This window comes from Furipterus horrens, unplaced genomic scaffold (genome assembly GCF_987537825.1).
Source record: "Furipterus horrens unplaced genomic scaffold, mFurHor1.1.pri manual_scaffold_3, whole genome shotgun sequence".
NCBI lineage: Eukaryota > Metazoa > Chordata > Mammalia > Chiroptera > Furipteridae > Furipterus > Furipterus horrens.
In genome coordinates this window covers 79887752-79914703 of record NW_028327173.1, presented here as the reverse complement: position 1 = coordinate 79914703, position 26952 = coordinate 79887752, and the positions used below count along the sequence as shown (strand labels likewise).

General features: G+C 40.2%; 1 protein-coding gene across 1 annotated transcript; it reads left to right on the top strand.

Annotated features, from left to right (window-relative positions):
- The first annotated feature begins 2692 nt into the window (after positions 1-2692).
- STMND1 (stathmin domain containing 1) lies at positions 2693-26358 on the top strand. Its single transcript, XM_090271750.1, has 5 exons — positions 2693-2949; positions 10178-10358; positions 13813-13964; positions 24307-24438; positions 24998-26358. The coding sequence occupies exons 1-5, from the start codon at positions 2869-2871 to the stop codon at positions 25280-25282; spliced, it is 831 nt and encodes a 276-aa protein (XP_090127876.1). The 5' UTR covers positions 2693-2868; the 3' UTR covers positions 25283-26358.
- The last annotated feature ends 594 nt before the right edge of the window (positions 26359-26952 follow it).

The window sequence follows — 26952 nt, the reverse complement described above, 5'->3', positions numbered from 1 at the left end:
TGAAGATTGAAACCTGTCAGCTGCACAGTACTGGCCCTACCTGGACGCACTTCATGCCTGCAAGGAGACCTCTCTGCTCTCTAGTTTATTAGCCATCCTGGGAAGGGTAACTTCCTCTCAGAACAGAGGGGAGAGGGGAAAAGGGACTCCAGAGCTTGGTGATGGCAAGACAGGCTTTTCTTTTCTTCTTTATCCCCGACCCACTAACTCACAAAGATCCCTTCTCCACCAGCATAGCAGGACAAGCAACTGGTGTGATGTTCAGGTTTATTACACTCTTACTTGTAACTTGATGCATCAAGTTGCTTCCTAGACTGATAATATCTTGATAAAATACAGTCAATGTCTCTTTTCTCCTACACCTGATTGCCTAATATACTTTATTTTCATTCTCCCCCATCATTTTCCCCCTCACTTCTTTCTCCTTCCTCCATATTCCCTTTCTCCTGTCTTTTGAAGTAATAATTTGATGTTCACATGTGTCCTATACTCTTCCTAATTGTGTGATCCTGTAGTAACAGCAGTGGCATCACTGGGAGCTTCTTAGAAATGCGGTATTTGTCCCCCTCCCCAAAACCATTCAGAGTCTGCATTTCCACAAGACCCCAGGATGTGCACATTAAAGTTTGAGCAGCTAGTTAAGGACCCTGAGCACAGAGTCTTGGTAGAGCACCCCAGCTCCTGTGTGGAGGGAGATGTAGAAATGATACACACTCATCTTGTGGTGAGGGCTGGGGTGACTGAAGCCACTTCACTGCAGGGAGGTCCATGGAGGAGAAGGGTGAGCAGAGCAGAATCATTCTTCGGCATTCTGGAACATAAGGGGAAAAGGCAGTGTGAACTATTAGATATTTAATAACCAGTTTGGGACTGGGGGAGTGGTGCGAGAAGCCCTGATTTGTAGTGTCTATTGATTTTTGAAGTGCACGTATTTCCACCTTGGATGATTTCAAACTACCAATGTGATGTCACTGCACATGGACTTGGGAAGAGATACACAGTGGCGTACCATTATGTGAAAGTTCCACTCTACAGATAGAACAGACATACATAAATTCAAAAGCATAAAAATAGTAAGCTGTAATGAAATATTTAGAAACTGTTGAGTTGTATTTGTTACCTATGTTTTTAATAGAACTCATTTAATTGTAAGTTTATATCATCTAAATTTTAATACTGGTTGTGTTTAATGACCAGGCCCAAATATTCCTGACAATCAACCTTCATGAAACAGCATGAGCAGGTCTAGCCCATCCCTGGAAAAAAAAGGCATTTTAACAACTTTGGACTGTAGTCACAGTATGTTTCAAAAGATACCACCCCATTTATACACAGGGATGTCCCAGCAAACCCCCGTTCACAGGTTGCCTTAAAAGGAGCGGGGGGCAGGGCTGGTCTGTAGCACTTCACTCATACAGTTCATTCTACAAATTTTCATTAAACTTTCTCAAGAAGGTTTTATAGGCCCTCTGTGTTGGATTATTCTACTTGAAAATTTTCCACTTTCAAGTTGAAACATTTTATGTACCATGAGTTAATTTTTTCAGAGATGTTCCTCAGATACCATTTAGACTTGTTCCAACTCTTGGTGCCCAAAATTGTCATGCTTGTTGTTCAATAAATATAATGCTTTGACTTAACTTTCATCTTTCCTCGTTTTCACTTTTAAGAGAAAAATTGGCACACAATATTATCCAACTAATAGGGAGAGTAAGATGAGTTTAAATGCTATAAAGTAAATAATCAGTTTCTCAAAACAGAGCTGACCATTAATTTCCTTGGAAGGATCCAACAGTTTCACATTTCCAAGAACCCTTATTAGCACTTTTCTGGGTGGATACCTGGAGAGACTGAGTCAGGCCACCCGGTTCCTCATCCCAGATTCCTCGTTAACTAGTCTGCCCTGCTCCCCACCTCCCCATCTAAATCACTCAGTCTCTCTGAGCCTAAGTTTGCAGCCTGTAAAATAAGCGATTGGTCCATGATGTGTAAAATCCCTTTTAGCTCCTTTTTGTTTTAATTTTCGAAAATGAAAATTAATTAAAAATAGAATAAATAGAAAAAAATGTTGCTCATTTGAGTACTCTGCCTGGTCTGCCTTTTTTGATGGATTACACCGTTTTAATTCTCTGAAAGAGCCATATCCATGCTCCTGCCTAACAGCTCATAAAATACATACTCCAAAAAAATGATTTTCATGACCTATTTCTCGGCTGCTGAGCTGTTTTCAATTCTAAATACGTGGATCTCTGTTTTTGTGGCCGTCTTCTCCCGTGTCCATCCTCTGACACTGCCGCCCGGTGTGTCCAGGGTGCCTTCATGCCCACGGTCCTCTGGAGCTGCTTCCGCCGACTGAACTGGTATGTCGCCTTCTTAGAATCACCGTCCCCACGGAGTCTGAAGCACAAAAGCCAGCAACTGGAGTGCCTGGCCCAGGCACCGGAGGTGGGAGCGTATGCCACTGTGCCTAAGAAAGGAAAGAAGTCCACGCAGGATGCTTACGACCAGGGCACTTCAAACTCTAACTCGGCCAGCAGCGGTATTTCCTCCTCACTTCTATTTGGAGAGAGCTGCAGTTTGCATCCCAGTAGTGAATGAGATGCCTCTGATCTTCTAGTTTTCCGTTACAAAAGTCCCAGGGTCGGGTGATTCTGTTTATTGTGGCAACAGTTCCTGGCAACTGCACAAGTGCCCAGCGCCTCCTGCTGAGCCTTTCCTTGCTGGACGTGGGAGAGACAGAGGCCCTGGGGCACAAGGGACGGAGGTGCAGGACTGGGAGCCTTTGGGCTCAGGGACGCAGTTGGGAGAGCGCCGGGGGCGCACAGCCGAACCCGCCAGAGGAGGAGCGCGCAGTGCGCAGTGCGCAGCATGGGCTGCGGACCTTCCCAGCCTGCTGAGGAACAGAGATCCGTCCCGGAGCCCAGGAGGGGCTGGGAAGAGGGATTCGAGGTAAAACAGACAAATCAGGCATAAAGCCTTTGCCACGCGTTGGGGAGGCTGGAGTGGGTCCGAGCAGGGTCTGATGGGGCTCATGGTGGATGGGCTGTAGGCTGGGCGGCTTGGGACCAACTTTATCCATGCAGTGTTTAACTGCTGTTTTAACCGGGATTCTTGCTGCTGCAGGACCAGCTTTAAGAGTCTTGTGTTTCAAGAGCTATAGCGAAGATGATCACACTCCAGGGCAAAGGCAGAGGCTTGGGCAGAGGCAGGGGCAGGGGCAGAGGCATGGGCAGGGGCAGGGGCAGGGGCAGAGGCATGGGCAGAGGCATGGGCAGGGGCAGAGGCGGGGACAAGGTGAGTGGTGTGTTCTGCACAGAGCTGGGTTGGGTGGTGATTCTCAGGGGCAGGTGAGAGCACCTGGGAGCTGCATATATTATCGGCTTCCAGAAAGTGGGCCCTTTGGGAATTACTTAGAGCTGAAAGAGATCTCCCTTGCTTCTTGAAGGCCCTGAGGCCCAGAGAAGTAGACAACTTTCCCAAGGCTGCACAGCTTGTTTGGAGAAAGAATCTAATCTTCAAAGGTCTCATTCCAATACTTTCCACGTTCTCTCAAGGTTGCATCCTCCTTAATTCTTCTGGAAACCTGCAGGGGAATTTTTTTCCAGGGTGGGGAATGGAGGGATGGGTTGGTCCAAGCAGAAATGAAGTCCATGATTTCTTCCTATCCTCACCACAAACGACATTCCACAAACAGAACTAAGAACCCACAAGTCTCTTCGAGAGGGGCTTCCTAAAGTTAATGATACCATATAATTTATCAGCAAAAGTAAGATACTTTTAAGAATGAAAGATAACACTGTTAATAAATTTGCCCAGCCTGATTTAAGTCCAGCCTGTCACCTTTCCTAAAGGGCATTTTTGGAACTACAGTGTAAAGAACACACTCTTTCTATCCACAGGCGACGTAAGACACTACTCAGTGCCAGTTACAGCACATACTCTGCGTGAGGGACGTCTGCTGGGCTCCTGGAGTCAAAAAACAACCCAGGGTCTAATAAAGACTGAGACTCAGGCTTGGCATCTGCTGCCCTAGGGGAGGCCAGCAGAAAACATCTGCTTTCCACCCCAGCTGCCACTGCCTACATTTAGGGCCCAAGTGCCTCTTCCTGGGTTCTTCTGCCTCTCCTGTCACCATCTGAACCAGTCTGCCTCCCACACTGCCACCTACCTTCCTAAAAAAATTTTTTTCTGGAGTGTGCAAAACCCTTGACATTTGGTTCCACTACGCTCTCTAATGTCATCTTCTCTCCAGTCCCCCTCACTCATGAACTTTCCTGCCCCCCAGACAAGAACCTGCTGTGCTATGTCCTGGCTGGTGTGGCTCAATTGGTTGGGGCGTCAGCCCATAGCTGAAAGGTTGCGGTTCAATTCCCACTCAGGGCACATGCGTAGGTTGCGGGTTTGATCCCCATCTGGGCATGTATGATCCCCAGTTTAGGAGTATCCAGGAGGCAACCAATCAATGCTTCTCTCTCTCATCGATGTTTCTCCCTTCCTCTCTCCAAAAGCAATGAAAAAAAAAGCCCTTCTTAGTTCCTCCCATTCCTTAGTGTCTGCCTGTCTCCTAGTAGCATAACTAGACTAAGGACCATCAGCAAGGAGGAAATCTGGTATTAAAATAACCTGAAAATAGATTCAGAGTAGACTCACATGTATATCTCTCTCTCCCTACCCCAAGCACTTGACTTTGGAAATCGGATCTGGGAAAGGTATAATTATTAATTAAACACCATCTATCAGAACAGTTATCTTCATAAATTCACAGGACTGTGAGTTCAGTAGTTCAACAGTGTCTTTAAAATTAGATGAACATGTTTGCTTGCATGAAATATTTATGCTTCTTGGTGGCACAACTTTAAAATATTCTAAATCAAATTCCTTGAGACCTGCCTTCATACTTTTTCTTCACCTTACCTTGTCTAAAATGGTGAAAAGTCACTGCAATAAAATAATGCATAATAAGAAATGATGGGAAACGTTTCTTCATTTGGGGGAAATCTCCTTCTATTTGATTAATTTGAAGTTTCTGCTTGTTATAAAAAAGGACAGGCTATATTGGAACAGATGACCTCTAAGGATCCTTTATAGTTTCCCCTAATATTTGACAAGATAATTCTTGTTTATTGTCAGTTAAAGGGACTAAATACTTCTTAAAGTCCAATTCTTTGAAGAGCATATTTCTGATTACTCTTTTCAAGAGTTTCCACTTATTATTTTATTCATTTGAGTAAACTAAAAAAAATAAATTTTGAAGAACAAACTCTTCCTTAATGTCTGTGGACAAATATAGTTATAAAATGTATCTGCCAATAATTTGATTTAAGAAAGTTTAAGCTCCAGGGAGCCTTGATAAATGACTGTCTCCAAGCTGTTTGGAAAATGTTTCCCAAAAGCCTTAGAATACATATGATCCCTGCAAACCAAACCAAATGAAACCCTGTCCATAGTTGAAGTCAATACCTTTTTTGGAATGTTGATGATTCTCATTCATAACTGTTAGCTTGGAATTCTCAGCTTTTCAGTTATGTGTAAAATTGATCATATTTTATCACCAAGACAATAAAGTATAAAATAAAATTGATGCAAAATGTAGAAATGCATTGAGTCTGTCCTTCTGCTACAACTTCATCTCAAGGAAAAAATAAAACCTTCCACCCACCTCCCTGCCTCCCACCCCCGAGTCCCATTGATAAGATAAGACTTACTGGTGTGAAAATATAAACTCAGCATGCACAGAAAGAAGAAGAAAACTGTTTTTGACATATGGCTGAGAAGCATAGGTCTAATTAATTTGTAAATATCTCTAGTCTTTTAACTATATCTATTCCCAAATGTAGATTATGAAATTGGGTTAAAATTTCCAGAATGTGTTGCACATAGATAAGATACTTGAAAGACATTCTCAGTTTTCAAAAACGAGAAATCTTAAATTTCTTCTCTGGCTCTGAAGGCTGGTATATGTTATTTTATGCTGAAAAATTGTGCTTCATCTGCTACAATTTAAGTTTGGGCCACTAACAGAGCTTGAAGGCAGATTGTACCTAAATAAGCCTCTGTGGGGAGAACTTGCTAAGGCCTGGATTAGTGACTTCCATGAAACAATTGGGAGGTTGGTCATTCAAGGTCGTGGCATTTAAATCTATTCTAATTTGTAGTTGACAGAATATGTTAGTGAAAAGACACTTTTTAGACTGAAAATATTTCAGTTTGCTCTCAACTCCAATGTGTGCATTTTGTTTATGGTTTTTATTGTTAAATCACTTAAATTTTTCAAGATCTCCCCTGGGAAATGTGAAATGGCAAAATTAATCCCTGTGTGTTATTTAGTGTTTCACTAATTCAATAAAAGATAGATCTGCGAAATGAACTTGTGAGAATATCTATCTTACTATCACTGCAGATATTGGGGTTTGCCAGTTTATTTGGGAAGACGGGAAAGATTGCCCAATATGGTCTTTAACTTCAATAGGAACTGAGAACCCCCAAAAGATTAGCATCAGATAGGCTCTCCCTTTCCTCTGTTATGTGTAACAACAACAAAACAAAATAAATATACAGGGTGGGGCAAAAATAGGCATACAGTTGTTTGTATGGAAAATAATACAATAATTAACAATAATATAAGAATAAAGTGTTTCACATACTCACAACTGTAAACCTACTTTTGCTCCACCCTGTATACATGTACATAACAAAGGAAAAGGACACCCTGTCTGATACAATGATAAGTATTACATAATAATATAATAACATATAATGCATTATCTGTAAAGACTTTTCCCAGCGGGCTTACTCTACAGGGACTGCATGGGAATAACTGTGTCTATGAAGAAAGCAGATGGTGAGAGGAAGAGAAAAGCACGTAGCTGCTCTCAGGCTTTCTCCTTGTGCTGATTCTAATTTCAGATCCGGTTGAGTTTTTGTTTGCTTACTTTGTTTGTTCAGTTGGTCGATTTTTTTCCCCTAGCTTCCGATGTAGCCCTGAGCCACAGAACTAATTAGTCCTTGGCACAATAAACTTGCTGTTGGTGTAGCTGAAGTGATCATGTTATGTCAACAAGGTGGTAGGAGCTATGTGAGTCTCATAACCAGTGAGAGTCACCCACTGAACTCAGAGACCCTGAGGGTAAGGGGCCACACCTCGCCATAGTGATTTCTCCATAGCCTCTGAGGGACTTCACAGGTTGGAGTGCTTCTAGAAAGTGTCAAATGGCCTTAGGTTTTACAAAATTTGTCTGATTTTTATTGTAAAAGTATCAAGAGTTTCATGCTAGTGTCCTACTCCTTATTCAGTTTTCCTGATTTATAAAGGAATGTTTTCTGTTTAGTTGTAGAGTCCTAATTCAGAGCCAGAAGGGAACCCCCCTCCTTCAGACTGAAGCTCTTTGAGGTCCGTTTTATACCTTTCTAATATTTCTGAGCCCACCTCTTTTCCTCACTTTTACTGTTGCTGTTCTAGCTGTTGTTTAATCAAATCTCACGTGGACAGTAATACAGTAATTGTTAACAGGCTTCCCTGTTTTGTTTCTTCCTCCCTTCAGTTCTCGCCATTGCACTAACTCGAGTGATCTTTCTGAAAAAACACAACCGATCATTTATTTTACTTCCACATATAACAGTCCTGCAAAGGATTACTGTTGCATTCAAAACAAAATCAAGCTCTTTTACTTGTCACAAAAGACTTCCCTTCCCCACCTCAGCACCTGCCACTTTCTACTTCAGTCTGTTTCTGCTACAATGGAATAATTCAGGTTCAATTCAAGTTCATGGACACACAGTATTGTTTCATGTTTGTGTTTGCTTTTCCTTCTAAAATGACCTTTCCTCTTTGCTCATTGGAAATTCATTCATTAAGACTTAATTCAAGCATTCTCCTTTTTAACACCTTTTGCTATACCCCAAAAGATACAAACTTGTACCAGTATATCAGGGTAATGCTACAAAGGGGCAGGCATTGGAGGCCGGAATCCTGAGGCCCCTCAAAGACTCAGGAGAAAAGGAATTCCTGCGGGGTCAAAAATGTAAAGTCATAGACATAAAGAAGAATAGCCAGAAGACAATATTTCGCAGAAGATGCTTATGTTCTTATCTCTTCTGAGATTACTGAAGAGACTTCCTCTGGTATGTGTCTTAGGTAAGAGAAGAGGTTGGCTGATAACATCTAGAAGCTTCTATTGAATGAGAAGTGGCAAAGCTGCAAACCAAGCAATGAAAGAAGAGCCAACACTGGGAGAGAGGATGTGATGTTAGGAGAGATATGAGAGAAGTTTTCCTGAACATATTTAGCATTTAAAATGTATTTCTTCTAAAAATAAATGCCAGTTCTTTAAATTGAATTAATTTAGCTTTTTCTTATATTTCTTCTTTTGCTGTAGAACTATGAAACATTTGACACCGACCCTCATTTTGGAGCCAGTGGTTTACTAAACCACACATAGCTCCTTTTCACGCTGTGCTTTGACCTGTTTACAAGCAGCTGAGTTGTGGTATGAAGAAATAGACATTCTTAAAAGGAGAAGGTGGGACTGTAAGTCAGTGCAGGATTTGTGGAGGGCCCTCTGGAAACACATATTGATATAAAAATGTGTATATCCTTTGATTTGGCATGTCCATGTCTAGAAATTTGTCCTCATGGATGATTGGGTGAATTCACGCTGATGCATATGCACAGATACTATGCCAACATTGTTTATTATATTGATAAGTTAGAAGCAGCCTTGGTGTCCTTTAGTAGGATTTAGTTAACTAAATTGCGATATAGTTACGTAACATACTACAATGCAACCAGATGACGTCTTTCCACCATTAAATATTATTAATTAATATTATGACTGTGTATTATTTTTTAATCAGTAAAAACAATTAAGCTAGTTTCACTACAAAAAATATTTTTAGCCCTGCTATGTGACTCAATTGGTTAGAACATCATTCCATACAGCAGAAGGTTGTGGGTTTTATTTCCCATCAGGGCACATACCTAGACTGCAGGTTCGATTCCTGGTTAGGATGCATATGGGAGGCAACTGATCAATGTTTCTTCTTCACATCAGTGTTTCCTTTCTTCCCTCTAAAATCAATAAGCAAATGCTCTCATAAGAATTAAAAAATTTAAAAAAATTTTTTACACAGCAGTATCTTTATTTTTTACATTTGATGATTATGAACTTGTTAATTTTTATATCTTTCAAAATGCTCAGCATAACAGCTATACCTGAAAGATTCATACTTGATATTACAGGTGACCCTTGAACAACACAGGGTGTTACCCCTAACACTACCTCTTGCAGTTGAAACTCTGTGTATAATTTTTAATTCCCCCCAAACTTAATTAGTCATCCCTTGGTGTCCATGAAGAATTGGTTTCAGGATGATGACCCTCCCCTACTCCCCCAGATACTAAAAGCTGAGGGTGCTCAAGTCCCTTATATAAAATGGTGCAAACAATGTATACAACTGGCCCTACAAATCTTCACATTCCCAACTGCAAATTGAAAATACTGTTTTTGAACCGTGGTTGTTTGAATCCACAAATGCAAAACCCATGGGTACAGAGAGGGCTGGCTGTATTTATTGAAAAAATTATGTGTATAAGTGGATCCAAGCAGTTTAAACCCTTGTTGTTCAAGGGTCAACTGTGTATTAGTTTTCTATTGCTGCTATAACAAATTAACATAAACTTAGTGGCTTAAAACAATATAACTGTATCCTCACAGTCCCAGAGGTCAGAATTACAAAATCAGTTTCACTGGGCTAAAATCAAGAAGTTAGCAGGGCTGGTTTCTTTCAGAGGCTCTGTGGAGGGGACTTTCCCTTGCCTTTCTAGCTTCTAGGGCTGCATTGCCTACATTCATTGATTAGAGGCCCTTCCCCATCTTCATTGCCAGGTCTGTCTGCTTCCATCATCACTTCACCTTCTCCTCCGTAGTCAAACCTCCCTCTGCCTCCCTCCTGTAAGGACCCTGGGTCCCCCTGGACAATCCAGGATAATCTTGCCATCTGAAGGTCTTTAATTTAATCACACCTACAAAATCATTCTGCCAAGTAAGGTACTATTCAACCTACTACAGATACTAGTTACCTAAGCGTTCACAAAGCCAATCTTGTGACATTACCTTCATTTTCCAAGAAACCATTTTCTAAGAAATCTTGACTTTCTAAAATGATTCCCTTTTCACAGGCTGATGTTAGTGTGACTTGTTCCAGGGAGCTTTTCAGACTCCAGCCTGAGGCTTCACTGTGCAAGGACTCTGTGGGCAGCCCAGCAGGCCTGGAGAAAAAGGTGCCATTGGAAAGCTTACCTGGAACCATCCCAGAAAGTTCCCCATCTCTTAATGGAAGAAACAGAAGAATAAATTTAGGTAAAAGCCCCCATTCATGTTAATCTCCATAACATACTCTTTCTCTAAATATATTTCGTAATATGTGTTTGATGACCTCTGTATCACAGCCTTGTGGGCAAAATCGTCGGCAGCCGTCCGTCTCGAGAGATGATGGTGTAGCTTCTTAAGAGTCTATCTGCACCGCCGAGAATGGCTGTGCAGTCCGACTCGGGAGTGACACGGTATCTGTCTCCTCCCGTGTTGAATCAAGTGCGATGACGCTGAAGCTACAGAGCCTGGGCAGGGTGATATGGAGGGTCTGCTGTTGCCCATGCAACAGACCCCCCCTCTCTTCGCAGCTGAAGGGTCCAAGGGAAAGACGGAGTCGATACAGCTTGGGTTCAGGTGCGCCGCAGGAGTTGCCGGTGTTGACTACAACGTCAAACCGCCTTAGGGACTCCGGCTCCGGATTTTCTGTCGGGGTTTACTCCCTTAGCCTTTCCCCTGAAGAGGTATGCCGCAAGGCAGCGGAGGTTTTTTGGAGTCAGAGTTTTCCTTCTCTGTGTGGGCAAAATAGTGCCCTAAATTTTAAGGTCCCCATCTCTAAGACATTAGAGTTTAGGCTTAGGCCCTCATTATGTAAATAAATATTGCTAATCATTATTCTTCTGGTTATGCAGTAATTAAACCATCTTTTTCCCCCCTTTAACTAAGAGCCTCATTGGTGGTTGGTAATAGGCCTTAAGAATAGAAGTTGCATGGGCTTTGGTTAAATTCCTTTAAATTCCCACAAAACCTGCATCAGGCTGTTTCCCTTATTTCTCCCCATTCAAAGTATCCACAAATATACAATGAAGGAATCTTTCAAAAACATAAAAGAAGTAATCATGACCTAGTATGCCCCTTGCAATGATGTGTTTCTAAATATTTTTCTTATGGCGTGTTTTCACTTCAGTTACCCCCTGGTGTTGATATAAGAGCTCTGACTTATATTTTATCTGCCTGTGAAACGAATTGAACTTAGCAAATCTCAAGGAAAAGTACTGTCTTTTATTTGGGACAAAAGGCTTTCACTTCATTCTTCATTGCTACAGATTCTTCCCTAGAAACAAGTTAGAATTAGAAAATAGATATATTATGAATGAGATTGTTTTTCTTGGGCTCTCATACACATTCAGGTTGTCCCAAATTTCATATTCACCCTTGACATGGGCTTCTGGTTGGTGCAGACATGATCTCTGAGAGTGAGGCAGGAGACGGGATGCAGCGTAAGGTAGCCTCTCCCTCTCTCTGTGTGTTGGATTTTTTTCTCTCTGAAAATACTGTTGATGGGACTGCCTCTTACAGTGCAATATGAATGCTCGGTATCTATGGTATTTACAAACTAGAGATTGCCTGGCGAACAGGGGCCAGGGTGTGCCCTGGGACAGTCAGCCCTGTCAGCCCTACACTGTTGAAAGCAGGATTGGGAGGTCTGCCGGTGAGCAGGACGTGCTGCAGAGACTAGCTTGGCAAGGGAGTGAACTATCAAGGCAGATGCTTCCAAAACGAAGTGTAACTTAGTTTTCAAGAAAGCTTTTAGCACAGAATGAATAAGAACTAGTGTCCCAAGCTTTCTATTATTCTCTACCCAGTTTCCCATCTGCCTTCTGCAGAGTATATTTGTTAAAAATTTCAAATTTCACACTTACATTTCCCAAATATTGTCTTTTGGATAAAAACCTTCTTATTTTGAATAATTTTAGATTGAAGAAAAGTTGCAAAAAACAAAGAATTCCTATATTCTTGTACCCAGATTGTGCAAATATTAACATTGTACCACATTTGCACTTTTGTAGTCTTTCCCCCTCTTCATCCTTCCCTCCCTCTCTCCCCTTCTCATATACAAGTACTGTATATTTTTTCTGAGAGTAAGTTACAGACATAATGATATTTTACTCCTAAATACACCAGCATGTATTTCCTAGAAACAAAGACATTCTTTGCAATATCTCAGTACAAGGATCTGAATCAGGAAATTACCAATGATGCAGTACAGTTATCTCATCTAAAGACCACATTCAGATTTTGCCAATTGTCTTACACATGTTCTTTAGAAATAAATTTCTGGTTCAAGAGCTAATTCAGGATCACATGTTTAATTTAGTTGCCATGTGGTTTTAGTCTCCTCTAATCTGGAACAGTCCCTTGGCTTTTCTTTGTCTTTTATAACCTTGATGTATTTGGAGATACAGACCATTTATTTTGTAGAATGTCTTCAGCTTGGGTTCGTCTTATATTTCTTCATGATTAGGTTCACGTTATGCATTTTTAGCAATGGTTTAAATCATTTTATTGTGTGACAGGTGTGTGTCCATAAAGACATTTTTAAATAGAAATATCCTGAGAGAGAAGTGAAGCATGACCAGGTGGAACCATGTACATGGCATGTCTGGGAAGAGTATAGCGAGGTGGTGAAGAGTGTGGCTGTTGAAGTCACACCTGGGTCTAAGTCCTACTTAATTTGCTTACTACCCTTGTGACCTTAAGCAAGGTAGTTAGTCTTTCTCATATCAGGTTGTTTATTTGTAAAATAGGGATACTGATACCTCTCTTACAGATTTTATCTTTGATTTAGATGTTATAAAATATATGAAGTGCTTAATGTAGTGCCAGGTTAAAAAATTTCATGAAAAGACTCTGTCCACTAGCTGAAATGGATATGGCTACCATCCAGACTTCCTGATGGTTACAAAATAGAAGACAACTCGTTTCTGAAGACTCCCTTTTGTACTTTTATCTTACAGTGTGAAGTTGTAAAAATGGATGCTTGTTTGTTTATTTATATAATTGAGTGATTTGTAATGGGGGAGGTCTCTCAGTGCAGTTCAAAAAGGTTACACTATAACCCGTTTCAATGCCATTTTTAGAATCACTATTAAAAATTTAGCTGATATCACTTGACTCTAATTCCATTTTGGTTCAAAGACTCTTCAAAAAGGCATATTTTTACTTATGTAGATATAGCAGATGGCGTAATTGTAAACTCAAGGTTACAGAACTAGAAGTCTCTTGGCAACATCACATTGTTTATCCTTTGTATACAAAGCATAGTAACCAACTGCAACTCAGAAGAGTCACCAAAAGAGTATCTCGTTCTTAGCTGTGGTTTAGCTTCATAATTAGTGCAGAGAACCCATGCAGTTGTACCCAAGTGTACAACTGTTGTTACAACAAAAAAGTAGTACATAGCAGCACATGAAAGATTTTTTGTTATATTAATATGGGGTCTGCTTAGTAAACAGTGTGTTATGTTGATGTGTATCCTCTGTTAAAACATTAAAAATTTGAACTTCAAAAGATTCAAAGATTTATAATAGAAATGGGTATTTAGGTAAGAGAATTGAGTGTATAATTTAATTAAGAAGCATGACTTAACTGGCATCCATTTAGCGTTTGATTGACAATATCTTCAAGCTTAAATTTTGCTTTCTTGTTTCTTTTCCCTTAGAAGACTTATCGAACAATGGATTAATCCATAGATCCCAACCCCCACAGGCTCAAGAGCGACAAAAGTCATCAGATATCCTAGAAGAATTAATTGTTCAAGGAATAATACAAAACCACAGCAAAGTATCTAGAAATGGAGAATCATACGACATCATGGCAAGTAATTTTATAATTAACATTAGCTTATAGTTAAAAATAGCTATCAAATATGATTGATCACAAGTTATTTCCAGCCATATGTATCTTAGTCATAATACAGACAGCATTGATATAAGCCAGTTTTTTCTCCCATAAGTTCCCTCACCTCTCTGCATACTGTTCTCTATGAATCTAGAATTGTCCTAATGATTAATGATTAGTGAATCCAGTAAAACATATCTTGGATTTTATCAAATTTGAGATGCCATAAATGCCATTAAATAACATGCCTCATTCTTTCAGCAATTTTTATTAAGCACTGCCCATGTAGTAGGAATTGTGAATGTAAAACTGAACTCTGACTTATCCAATAAGAAAATAGGCCTAACTTCCATCCAAGATGGAGGGCTAGACTGACACGCTCTGTCTCCCTCCACAACTAAGAAGGAATACAACTACCACAAAACCAGAAATAACCACAAGTTCCAGAAAATAAAGCTACATGGAAGTCCAACATATGAAGTTATAAAGAAGTGATGCTCATCCAGATGGGTAGGAGTGGCGAAGCCGGGGCAGAGAGGTCAAGCTGTGTTGGCGGTGGCAGCTGCGGTGACGGCAGCAAGACAGTGATAAGCACAGACACACCTGTATTTAAGGGGAGGCAAAAAGCACCTGGGGAGCATCCCTGGCTGCAGACCAGACCTGTCAGCTCACGATTCCAATGCTGGGGGATGCAGACCCCCATTGCCTTGGACTGTGAGGTCCAGAGGGGGCAGGGGCAGAGGAGAAGGCTCCCGCTCTCTCAGAGGAGAGTGAATGGCAGAAATGCATATTGGACCCCCACCTCCACACAAAATGCCACAGCATGGTGAGAAAGGTTGCCAGGTAGTGATGAGTGCATGGGACTCCGCCCTCTATAGCGTAGGAGGTGTGACAGCCCCACCCAGGAAGCAAAGGTAAACACAAAAGTTTCAAGATGGCACAGATCATGATAGAGATCCCAGTGACACAGCTGATCAGACAGCAAATATCTAATCTAATGGCTCAGCAGATTGAAAATCTTTCTGAGGCACAGTTCAGAGCTTTGGTTATAAAAATGCTTACAGACCTAACAGCAGATCTTAAATAAGATGGGGAAGGAGTGAAGGCTAGTCCTGCTGAAATAAACAAAAACACATATAAAACTAGTGGTGAAGGAAAGAAAACCAGGGATGAAATTAACAAATAGGAACATAGGGAAGGAAAAATCAGTTAACCAGTGCAGAAAGAGGAAATGAAAAGTGAGGAAAATGAGGAGAGGCTCAGAAACCTATGGGACAGCTATAAGCGGGCCAACATCTGAATCATAGGGCTCCCAGAAGGTGAAGAAGGACTAGAAATGGAAAAATTATGTGAAAAAATAATGAAGTAGAACTTCCCTAACTTGGGGAAGGAAATAGACTTACAGGTCCAGGAAGCACAGAGAGTTCCAAAACAACTGGACCCAGGAAGAACCACACCAAAACACATTATAATCAAGATGTCAAAAATTAAGGATAAAGAGAGAATCTCAAAAGCAGCAAGAGAGAAGAAGAGGATTAGATGCAAAGGGATCCCAATAAGACTGTCAACTGATTTCTCAAAAGAAAGTCTGAAGGCAAGAAGGGACTGGCAAGAAATATTCAAAGTAATGAAGAGCAAAAACCTACAACCACAACTACTCTATCCAGTGAAGCTGTCATTCAGAATAGAAGGGCAGAGAAAGTGCTTCCAGGACAAAGTAAAACTGAAGGAGTTCATCAAATCCAAACCACTGTTATATGAAATGTTAAAGGGACTTGTTTAGGAGAAAGAGGATCAAAACTATGAACACTAAAATGAAAATTGTATCACAACAACCAACAACAGAAGCTAGGGAACCGAAACAAAGGCAAACTAAGTAGGCAACGAGAGTGGGAAAAAAATTATAGATATGAGGAACATATTGGGGGGAGGTCATTGGGGAGGGGGAAGGGGAAAAGGGAGGGAGATGGTACAGGAATTAAGAAGCATAGTAGGAGGGAGTGGAGTAAACAGGAAGATGTTGAGAAGAACTATATGCACAACCAATGGGCATGGACTAAGTGGGGGACAGCTGGAGGGAGAGGGGTCACTGGGTGGAGGGGAACAGAGGGAAAAGAAATTGGGACAACTGTAACAGCATAATCAATAAAGCATATTAAAAAAGAAAAAGGAAATAAAAGAAAAAATAAACATAAAAATAAAATAAAATAATACAAAATTTAAAAAATGAAAACTGGCCTAAATGCCAAAGCTGAAAATGGATATGCTTATACATTTATGTACACACACTGAGGTCAAGTATAAGGAAATATAGTTATAAAAGTTGTTTTACACTTATCTTTCTTTGTTGATTCGTTTTGACTTATCTATCATTGTTTTTCCTTAGCGTGAGCAATATTTTTATTCTGATTTTAATTTATTGTGGCCAAAGTCTTGAAGTCCTAATTTTTATAATTATATTTTATTGATTATGCTATTAAAGTTGTCCTAACTTTTCCCCTTTGCTCCCCCTCTACCCAGCAGCCACAACTCCCTCAGCCAATCTCCACACCATTGTTCATGTCCATGAGTCATGCTTATAAGTTATTTGACTACTTCATTTCCTATACTGTTACTTTATATCCCCATGGCTATTCTGTAAATACCTATTTGTGCTTCTTAATTCCCTTGCCTCTTCACCCATTCTCCTACACTCTCCTGCCACCTGGCAACCATCAAAATGCTCTCTATATACATGACACTGTCTCTGTTTTTGTTTGCTTTGTTTGTTTTTTAGGTTCAATTGTTGATAAATATGTGTTTATTACCATTTTCTTGTTCATGGTTTTGATCTTCTTTATCTTAAATAAGCCCCTTTAACATTTTGTATAAGAATGGTTTGATGACGATGAACTCCTTTAATTTTTCCTTGTCTGGGAAGCTCTTTATCTGCCCTTCCATTCTAAATGATATCTTTGCTGGGTTTAGCAGTCTTGTCTGTTGGTTCCTGCTTTTCATGACTTTGAATATTTCTTCCAGTCCTGTCTAGCCTGTACAGTTTCTTTTGAGAAATCAACTGACAGTTGATAGGAAACTAACTTTTTTTCTCTTGCCCCTTTTAAGATTCTCTCTTTATCTTTAACCTTTGGCATTTTAATTATGATGAGACTTGGCATGGGCCTCTTTGCATCCACCTTGTTTGGGATTCTCTGTGCTTCCTGGACTTGCATGTCTATTTCCTTCACCAAATTAGGGATGTTTTCTTTCATTAGTTTTTAACACAGATTTCCAATTTCTTGCTTTTCCTCTTCTCCTTCGGGCACCCCTATGATGTGAATGTTGGAATGCTTGAAGTTGTCCCAGAGGCTGCTTACACTATCCTTGTTATCTTGGATTCTTTTTCCTTCTTGTTGTTTTGATTGGTTGTTTTTTTGCTTCCTTATGTTCCAAATCATCAATTTGATTCTCAGCTTCATCCACTCTACTGTTGTTTCCATGTGAATTGTTCTTTATTTAAATTAGTGGCTAGATATTTTTAAAGCTGTTGAGCTCCTCACTAAGTTCCTTGGGCATGCTTACAACCAGTATTTTGAACCCTGCATATGATACATTGCTTATCTCCATTTTGTTTAGCTCTTTTCATAGAGTTTTGATTTGTTCTTTCATTTGGACTATGTTTCTTTGTCTCCTCATTTTGGCAGCCTCTCTATGTTTATTTCTATGTATTAGGTAGAGCTGCTTTGACTTCATGTCTTGGTAGTATGGCCTAATGTAGCAGGTGTCCTGTAAGGTCCATTGGCATAGCCTTCCCTATCACCGAAGCATGGTACTTGAGGTGCGCCCTTTGTGTGGGCTGAATATACCCTTCTCTTGTAGTTGAGCCTTGGTTGCTGTTGGCAAGCCAGTAGGAAGGATTTACTCAGGCCAGTCAGCTGCAAAAACTGGCTGTGACCACTGACAACCAACTTCTGCCTACTGTAGAGGATCAGCTATGCCAGGACAGCATGGTAGTGCTCCAATGTGGTCTGTAGCCATCCACTGGGTGCACAGCCCCTGGAGATTCCCTGGTGCATGTCATTTGTGTTTTTCCCATGGCCACCCTGCATGAGCTATAAAGCAATTTGGTATGGCTGCTACTTGTACTAAGATTGGCGATGTCCAGGTAAAGCCAAGTGTATCACTCTAGGCTGGCTGCTGCAAGTGCCTGGCCTGGGCCACTTAGAAAGAGGTATGGGGGCTGGGAGCTCACTGAGGCCATCTGTTGCTTGTTTGATAGGATTTTAGGAAGTTGTGAAACATGAGCCAAGATAAGCCGCACATACAGAAAAGTCACAGTTAATAGGTATAAGCTGGGCAGGACAGAGCTCATGGGGATCTACAGGGCAGGGAAAACAGTATTAGCCAGGTTGATGGAGTCTCAGATATGGCACCTACCTGCAGGCTCTATTGTTCTGTCGAGGGGCGGGAATTCAGAAAGGGACAATGGTCTCTGCCCACTGTTTTCTCTGAGAGAGAGCTGTCCCTCAGCTCTCGCCTTGGTGCCAGACACTTCAGTTCCTTCCTGCATGCCATTGGTTCCTTTCAAGCTGCTACCCCATTGCAGGAGCTCAGAGGGAGTGAGTCTGAGTAAGTTGTGTGTGGGTTCTTTAAAGGGAACTGCTTGGGACTCCAGAAGTTTCTTCCACCAACTCAATTCCCACTGGTTTTTGCAACTAGAAGTTATGGGGATTTATCCTCCTGGCACTAGAGCCCTGGGCTGGAGGGCCTGGTGTGGGGGTGGCACTCCTCACTCCTGAGATATGCCTTCCAAATTTTTATCCACCACATGTAGATGTAGGATCAACCTTTTCTGCATCTCCACCCTTCCTACCAGTCTGGATGGATGTGGTTTCTTTAATTCTGTAGCTGTCAGACTTCCATTCAAGTCAATTTCTGACAGTTGTGAGGGGTGGTCGTTCTATAGTTTAGGTGTAATTTTGATGTGGTTGTACGAGGAGGCAAGCCCTGTTTACCTATGCCACCATCTTGACCAGAAGCCTGGAGGTCTTAATTTTTAAGTTCTGTGTAAATTTGTGAAGAGGATAGCAGGTTTTGTTGTTTTGTCTTGCTTTCTTATTTGTTTTTTTTAAAGCCAACACACAGAGGCAGCACCAGTAGTACTAAATCATAGGCAGAAGAAAGAAGATAAAAGAAGAAATAACAAAGAAAAGAAGCCTGAGAAAAAATGGATGGGAAAGAAAAAAAGAGACAGAAATGGTGGAAATAGAGACCAGAAATTATATGTATGGCTCCTGTGTTATAGGGAAAACAGTCATCTGGGAATAAAAAGGTGCCTTTTTAAAATCAAGTTTGCCACCTAGAGCAAGTCACTTAGTGTTTGAATAAAGGTAATTTCCTTTCTGTTTAGGAAATGCTGAAAACTCATGAATAAAATCTAAAGTGGAATTTTTTTTGAAGAAGGAAAATAAGTCCTACACAAAGTATTTGGGGGATAAAAAGGAGATTGCTAAACCTTATGAATGGTATTATCAGGCTGCCAATAATAAGAGGATGTGGGGGAAAGGGGAAGTTAAAAACAGACCATATAAATAATGCCAACATAATGACAATTTACATTTGTACAATGGTATGATACAAGGCATTTTGGAGTACTTTGTTTGACAGTACTAAATATGATGCATCTTTAATATGGAAAGGGAGAGGAGAGATTTTTTTTCCTAGCTGTAGGTGAGTCTCTGGGGTTTAGTCAGAAAAAAAAAGGAAGTGTGTCAAAAAAAAAAAAGACAAGAGAGCAATCTAGAGGAGGATCGATTTTGGAAACATTGAGTATCTAAGCGATGCCTTCTTAAGGGAAATGCTACGGAACCTTGATGCTAATGCCAATGGGAGTAACATTAAAGCATTTTCCAGTGATCCAACTACCAGAGACGAATGAGTTCAGACTCAGACCTTGCAAGGGCACCAACAAAGTTAATTAATATAAGCTGCCTTATGAAAGAGATGTCTTTTTTAAAAAATAAAAATAAAAACTATGTCCTTGACTTTCATAACATCATCAAGTGAGGCAAAGATCAAGGCTGTTTTCGTCTGCTGTAGAGATGGAATGCTGTCAGGAGCATAGCTGGGTATTCTCAGATGGATTTCAATGTGACAGGACTGCAGGTTTTTGTTTTGTCTTGTGTTTGCTTTGGAATTGGGCCAAATGCCCCCACATAAGCCAGACTTGCAACAGGCCAGCAGTATTACACAGCTGTGCCTTGTGTTGCCTAGTGCAGTAGTCCTTCACCTGCCGCACATTTAAATCACCTAGGAAGCTTTCAGCACTTCCAGTGCCCAGGCTCCACCTGGGATCCGTGGCTGGGGCTGGGCCTCCATTGCAGTGCATTTGAAGGCTCCCACATGATTCCCATGAACAGCCCAGACTGAGAACCACGGTCTCGAAGTTTCAACAAACATGTAAATACATGAAGCCTTCAAATTCATCATAAAGCTGGGGAGGGTTAATGCTTTTGAAACTGAAATCCCCCATTCATTGTGAAAGAGAATTCTAAAGTATTCTTGAAAATATTATATATTATCAGGTATAAACTAAGATTATACACAGGAAGCATACGGAAATGAAGGAGAGATATAATTGCTCATTGTCTCAGGTAAAATTTCTTTCAATTCAGGTGTAGTTGAGAACTTACGTGCGTCAGACACCAGGTGTCTTGAGTATTTTCCAAAAGTTATAATGACCCTGTGAAAAGATCAGAATTAAACTTGAAGGACTAAAAGAGGAACCATATCAATAATAGAAATATTATTAGACAACTAATACTTTTAACTGTCTATTTAAAAATATTTTTAGGAACAAAAAATACATAATAAAATAGGCTAAAAAACAAACCAGAATAAAGGGAAACAAAAAGAGGATGGTCGAAAGAGATGTTAATATTTACAGTCACTACAATGTAATAAATGCAATCAGATGTGTAAACACTATTTCTTCATTACTTAAAAAAAAAGCCTTTTAAATATTATGGGGAACAAAATACTAATCGATTTGAGAATACATTAAAAACAAGACTCCTTATGTAGACCAATAGTATATTTAAACACAAGGGCATTTGAGCTATAAGTCTGCCCCGTTCCCAGCCAGGTTGTTACCTTTAACTCAGTTATTATTTAGAGTGATGTATAAGAAGAGATGCTGAAAAGTGAAGTTTCTTCGTTCATCTTCTGAATCAGGGGACTCCCCTGCGAGCCAGTCTCTCCCTAGAAGTTGATAGTAGATCTGAGTCCACCACAGGACCTCCTTTTCACCTTTTTCACTGAATTTTTATCATTTGCTTGTCAGCAAGTACTACAGCAATTCCAAAATGCCCTGCTTTCAGGCACATTCATACTAATAGACATTATATTCACTAAAGAGAATATAATGATATGTTAAGAAATATAATATTAAGAAGCTAAATATCAGACCAAGTGAATCAGTATGTTTTAAAACATTCTACCAAGACTTAAGTGGCTGTATTATAAATGTGAATTGGTTTTATGCATACATGTAAATATGTGTATGGATTGGGATGGCTATCCAGAGAGAGATGTGATTAGCTGTCATTTATCCATGTAAGTATTAACCAATTTAGGTGTCTTTTAGCCCAAACTTATTTCTCCCTGTTTCTTAGGTCATCTTCAGTCTCCCTACATAAGGCTGAATTCTCTTTTGACTCCTTCTGTCTGCTCAAAGTTTATTCCCTTCTCTAGCAACTTCTGTACTCGGTAACCTTTAGTGCAATTAGGGAGTTTGTTCACATTACATCAGAGTCTCACATTATTTGTTGAACCTCATGGGGAGTTTGTTGAGGAGCAAGTTACTGGGCAAAGACCAATAATGCCTTTAATGCTCAGACTGACCTTCCCCAGGAGGTCTAATCATGACAGCAGGAATGACAGATCTCCTTCTGTGCACAAGACTCCAGGAAGAGGGCAGAGCCAAGGTGGGTTCATCTGGAGGTCAATAGTTAATTAGAGAGCTCTGAGGAATACACAGTGGATGCAAGAAGTAATATATATAGTTAGGTTGGCTGGAAAAAAAAACCCGTATTTTATCATGGCATCTTAGGGCGTGGCAGCCTTCTGATTGTATTCTTAAAACACTGAAACTAGCAACTTCTATAAGTTTTAAAGTTGATTTTTTTAGTGTTTCTATGGGTAGCACCTTCCTAAGTATAATGTGATCCTTGTTATCGTTTCTAAGTGCCAATAACTGATAAATTCTGACTTCATAAAATCCAGTGGTAAATAATACAGATCTTTCCTCACATCTTTCAATACTTTTACTTAAAAAGTCAAACTCAAGAAAGGACGTGGGTTGCACAGGTAAGATTAACTTCCAAAATGGGAGAAGGTACATGATTTTATAGGCATCATTTTGTGATAACGCCACAGGAAAAGTCCACCCAAACAGGAACTCCTAAATTCTGTCAGAACTACCAATCTAATCATTTTAGTCAAGGTTCAGACTCCTATGTAAAGCCTGACTGAACCTTCCTGTGTAGGATCTTGGATTACCATTCTATATTCTTTCAGTTTCCTGTGAGTGAACTCCCCTAAAAAAGGTTTTCATACTGATTTCACAGTATGTCTAGTTGAGCCTCCATAGCAAATATGTCCCTTTTTCAGCAGACGGCTTTTGTCAGTAGGCAGCCTACAAGCCAATTGTCATAAAAATAATATAACAATGGGGGAGGGGGAGTTGCTTTGACAAACATCCCAGTTGTTTTGTAATGAACGACTCATCACATAAAACTGCCTCAAGGCTGTAATTGAGCCAAAACTTTGACAAATATTTTCCCTTTTAAAGGCTTTCCGAGAATCATAGATCTTAAATCTGTGAGGGAGCGTAGATGTTATCAGTCCCCTCACTATGTTTACATGCGAGAAACCTTAGTCCAAAGAGAAAAGTTGCCTTGTCTTAGGACATGTGTATCAGTGGTAGGCCAGGGGTTAAAGCCAGACCCCCTGCCTGCTGGCCCCTGGGATTTCAACTCTCATTCCTCCAGTGATAAATGTTACGTATTGGTTATGATTCTGTGTGCTGTCATTGAAAAAAACCGCTGCTTTCACCAAATGCAAAGTAATCGTCATTTACTGAGTGGCTACCACCTATTTCTCCTCTCTTTCCAGAAAAAAATAATCCTGTGCAAAAGTATCATTAAACCTAGTTTACAAATGAGGAAGGCAAGTGTTACAGAATTGAATGGCTGAGTCAGGATTGAAACCCAGGTCTTTCTGCATAGGGATCCGGGTCCTTTTCCCTCTATGCTAAATTGTCTCTCTTTTATTTAATTTCTTGGTACTTACAATATTGCAGTCTGACAAGAGACAGTCTTTTAGAGATTACAGTGGATATCAATATCTCTTTTGCCTTTAAACATCTTTAGAGAAATTATCTAGAATAATATTTAATTCATTTTATAATGAAGCCTTGGAGTTCATTAAGACCTTCCCAAGTCATAATAAATCCATGTATAGTGAGCTGGAAAGATGTCCATATTAAATTAAGTGAAGAAAGCAAACTGCAGAGCAGTGTCTGTGGTATAATCCCATTTATGTTTGATTAAACATTACAGATGTGCTTTAAAGTGGTTCATGATTGAGGGCCAGATGGCCAAACAGAGTATTAGAAGATTATTTATGTATCATTTTAATTTTCCATAATTGATGTATATTATTTTTAAAACTATTCTTTAAAAAAATGTGAAAAATTTCTTTATAAATCCTGTACAACAATTTTACTATTTTTGCAATTAGAATTATAATTAGAAAGTCATTAGCACTGTTAAAAAGTTTGTCAGTCATATGAAATGGGATGGTTTTTTCTGCTGTCATGTAAACATTTATAAAGTAGCAACAGCAAAGCCCAGCACAGAGCTGCTACTCAGTAATGGTTCATTCTCTCCTTCACAAGACCAGAAGTACTAAACACTAATCTCAATTCCAAATGGAAGTCATTGCAGCTTGTAGCATATTATAAAATCATCAGGTTTAACTTTTTACCTTGAATCACAAATTTTTTTGCTCCTCTGCCACCTTTTTCTATCTTGTGTTTCTTCTCAAGTGTTTTCCCTTCTCCTCAGCCCTTGCCCTGTTTCAGCATATCTTTGCATTCTTTCTTTTTTTTTTTTTTTGTAATAGCCTGGTTTTTATTTTTTGTTTTCTAGGCACCTAATAGATTTTTTTCTTTAGGACTCAGTTCTGTTGTTACTAGTTTTCATTATTATTATTATTTTAAATCTGACACTGGAAAGTTCATATTTTTAGGATTCACATTTTGAACTGTGTCTTCCTCCAGGTGAACACAGCTGAGAAGCCACTGAGGAAGCCACCAACCAGGCTGAGAAAACTCAAGATCAAGAAGGAAGCAAAGGGTTTCACAATAAAGGACCTAGAGGAGAAGATGCAGGCGGTAGCAGAACGCAAGAAGGTGCCTGAGCTGGGGCAGGGCGGGTCTGCCTGCTGAGATGAGCCTTTTCTATCAGCAGCTTTTAGACAAATTGCATAGATTTACATTAATTATTTTCATGATCAGTATGCTGTATGTTTATTATTATTTTTTTACTGTGTGAAGTGAAGGAATGAGGTAATATCTTGAAGCTGGTTGAATAGCTTCATCCATATAGCCTAAGGAAGCAATATCCAATTCTCAGAACTAAGTATGGAGTTTTCTTCATAGGAAAAAAGAAAAACTTTATTTGAGGCCAGAGGGGAGAGGAGGGGAGGGGAGGGGAGGATGGGAGCACCTGCACACGTGATCCCCATATTCCTCTGACAGCCCTCATTTCTTTCTCTCTCCTGGGCTTTTCTGACTAGACTAGGAACTCCCTGAGGGTAGAGAATGTGTCTTCTTCAACATAATTCCTCAACTTAGCTTTGTTAAATGACTGAATGATTGAAAAGTCATATACATTAAATACAGGCAATGTTATGAAAACTTGGAGAACACTATTTGGACTCTTTTTTTGTTCTTTAATACTGCTTTTCAGATGAAAGAAGAAGAAATAAGAAAAAGGCTACAGAGTGACCTACTTTTGCCCCCCGTCAATTTCTCAGATTCAGCTGAACCAGGTGGGGCTGAGGTTCCATTTGCCAAAGGACTTAACCCTGTGAGTTCTGCCATGTTTGAACCAGCAGACTTGCAGGGAGGAAAGCTATTGAAAAGGAAGAAGAACAAAAGTGACGCAATCTCAAATGATAGAAACTACAATTATGAAGGTATTGGTGTTGTGGAGTCGGACATGTCCTACAACCAAGAAGATAACATATTCTAATAAGCTATTTTATGTGAATCCTATGAAAAGGCATCCATTTTCCCCAGTCGTGACATGCTTAGTATGTCTCATCTTTTTCTTTGACTGCCTGATCACATGGACTGGAGGTTAGTTGAGTAAATTAAACGGCTAATGGCTATGCCAGCTAAAAAAAGAAAAAAATATATTTGACTACCTTCAGTATTAGAAGTTGGCATTCTCTTTCATTGCAGCTTCAAATATTGTGAAGACATCTTTATGAGTACCTCCCAGTTTACATTAATGTGTTTGTGCCAAATGAAACCCTTCTTTTTCACTCCTGCCCCTTAGCTGTGTCCACCCTCTGAGCATCCTGTGAGACAAATTGCACGGGTCTTATCAACTGATGGTCGTTGGTGCCAATACAATGCCAACATGAATCCCCATTTTGGGGTGCAGTGAAAAAAGAAACCTTATTCAGTGCAAAACAGCTCAACTGTGATACAGCACAACTATGAAAACAGCATGGCTGTGAAGCGGTCCCGGCACCAGGCTCCTCTCCAGCTAGACAGCTCCACTCTGTTCTGATGAGGTATCTTGGATGCTCCAGCCAGGGAAACAGTACCCTGCACCCATCGGAAGAGGAAAATCTACTCTCAGAGCCTGAGAGGAGCTAGCTTATATGATCTGAAGTTCTCACCCCTGGTCCCTGATTGGTCTATCCTCATGCAGATGAGGACTCTAAATCCTTGCAGTTTGATTGGTCCAAATGGCACTGTTCTCATTGATCAGAATAGAGCTGCTCTGGTTGGTTGGAGCTGTGCAGAAATTCTTTTATAAAGGCTGGTTCAGATGGTAGAAATACACCGAAAGCAGACAGTTCAGTGCAGGAGGAGGCTTCTTCCTGAAGTGCAGTTTGTATGAGAGGTCCCTGTATAGAAATGGCTGCTAGACTTTGAGCCCGGTTAGCCGCCAGGTGCCCTTCTTAGTAGATATCTTTTTTCTCAGGGTTCACGATCTATCTTATGTATTTTAATTATCTGTATATGCTTCATATGCTGTATATTTATCTTTTTAAATTCTCTTTGTGTTGTAAAGGAATAAAGCAAAATTTTGAAGTTGGTTGAATTACAGTTTTATCCTTATAGCTTAAGGAAGCCATATGTAATTCTCAGAGCTAAGTACAGTATGGTTTCCTTCACATAAAAAAATAAAAACTTGAATTGTGTCCAGGGGGTGGGAGGAGGTCCAGGGAAGGAGGTAAACAGCGTGGAGACTCTAATATCAGTGTTTTACTTCTCTAAAGGCACTGTGGGCTAAAGAACTTGGGGGCCCTCATCCTATTGGAATTATACTTTGGGTCCTCCTTCTCCCTTACCCCCACATTCAATCAATCATCAGTTCTATGAGTCTGCATTCAAAGGATCTCTTGCATCCATTTTCATACTTTTCTCCTGTCACTACCTAGTTTAGATCACCCTATCTATCCTCATTCACCTGGATTCCTTCAACAGTTTCCTTGACCTTTATACAGCAATCCTCTGTTTAAAGCCCTTTCTTGGTCCCTTCCATTGTCAAAATAAAGTCCAGACTCCTTCCTGTGACTGGTAAGGATCTTAGTCTTCACAGTTCATCCACACTAAACTTCAAGTTCCTCAAACTCATTACACTTCCCCTAGCCTCTGGGCCTTTGTACATGCTGTTTCCTTTTC

What these genes read in the sequence shown, in the direction of transcription:
- STMND1 (XM_090271750.1), top strand. Translation starts at nt 2,869, where the DNA reads ATGGGCTGCGGACCTTCCCAGCCTGCTGAGGAACAGAGATCCGTCCCG. An exon ending in GAGAATCATACGACATCATG is followed by an intron (nt 13,965 to 24,306) that starts GCAAGTAATTTT and finishes GTCTTCCTCCAG; the next exon opens with GTGAACACAGCTGAGAAGCC. An exon ending in CGGTAGCAGAACGCAAGAAG is followed by an intron (nt 24,439 to 24,997) that starts GTGCCTGAGCTG and finishes ACTGCTTTTCAG; the next exon opens with ATGAAAGAAGAAGAAATAAG.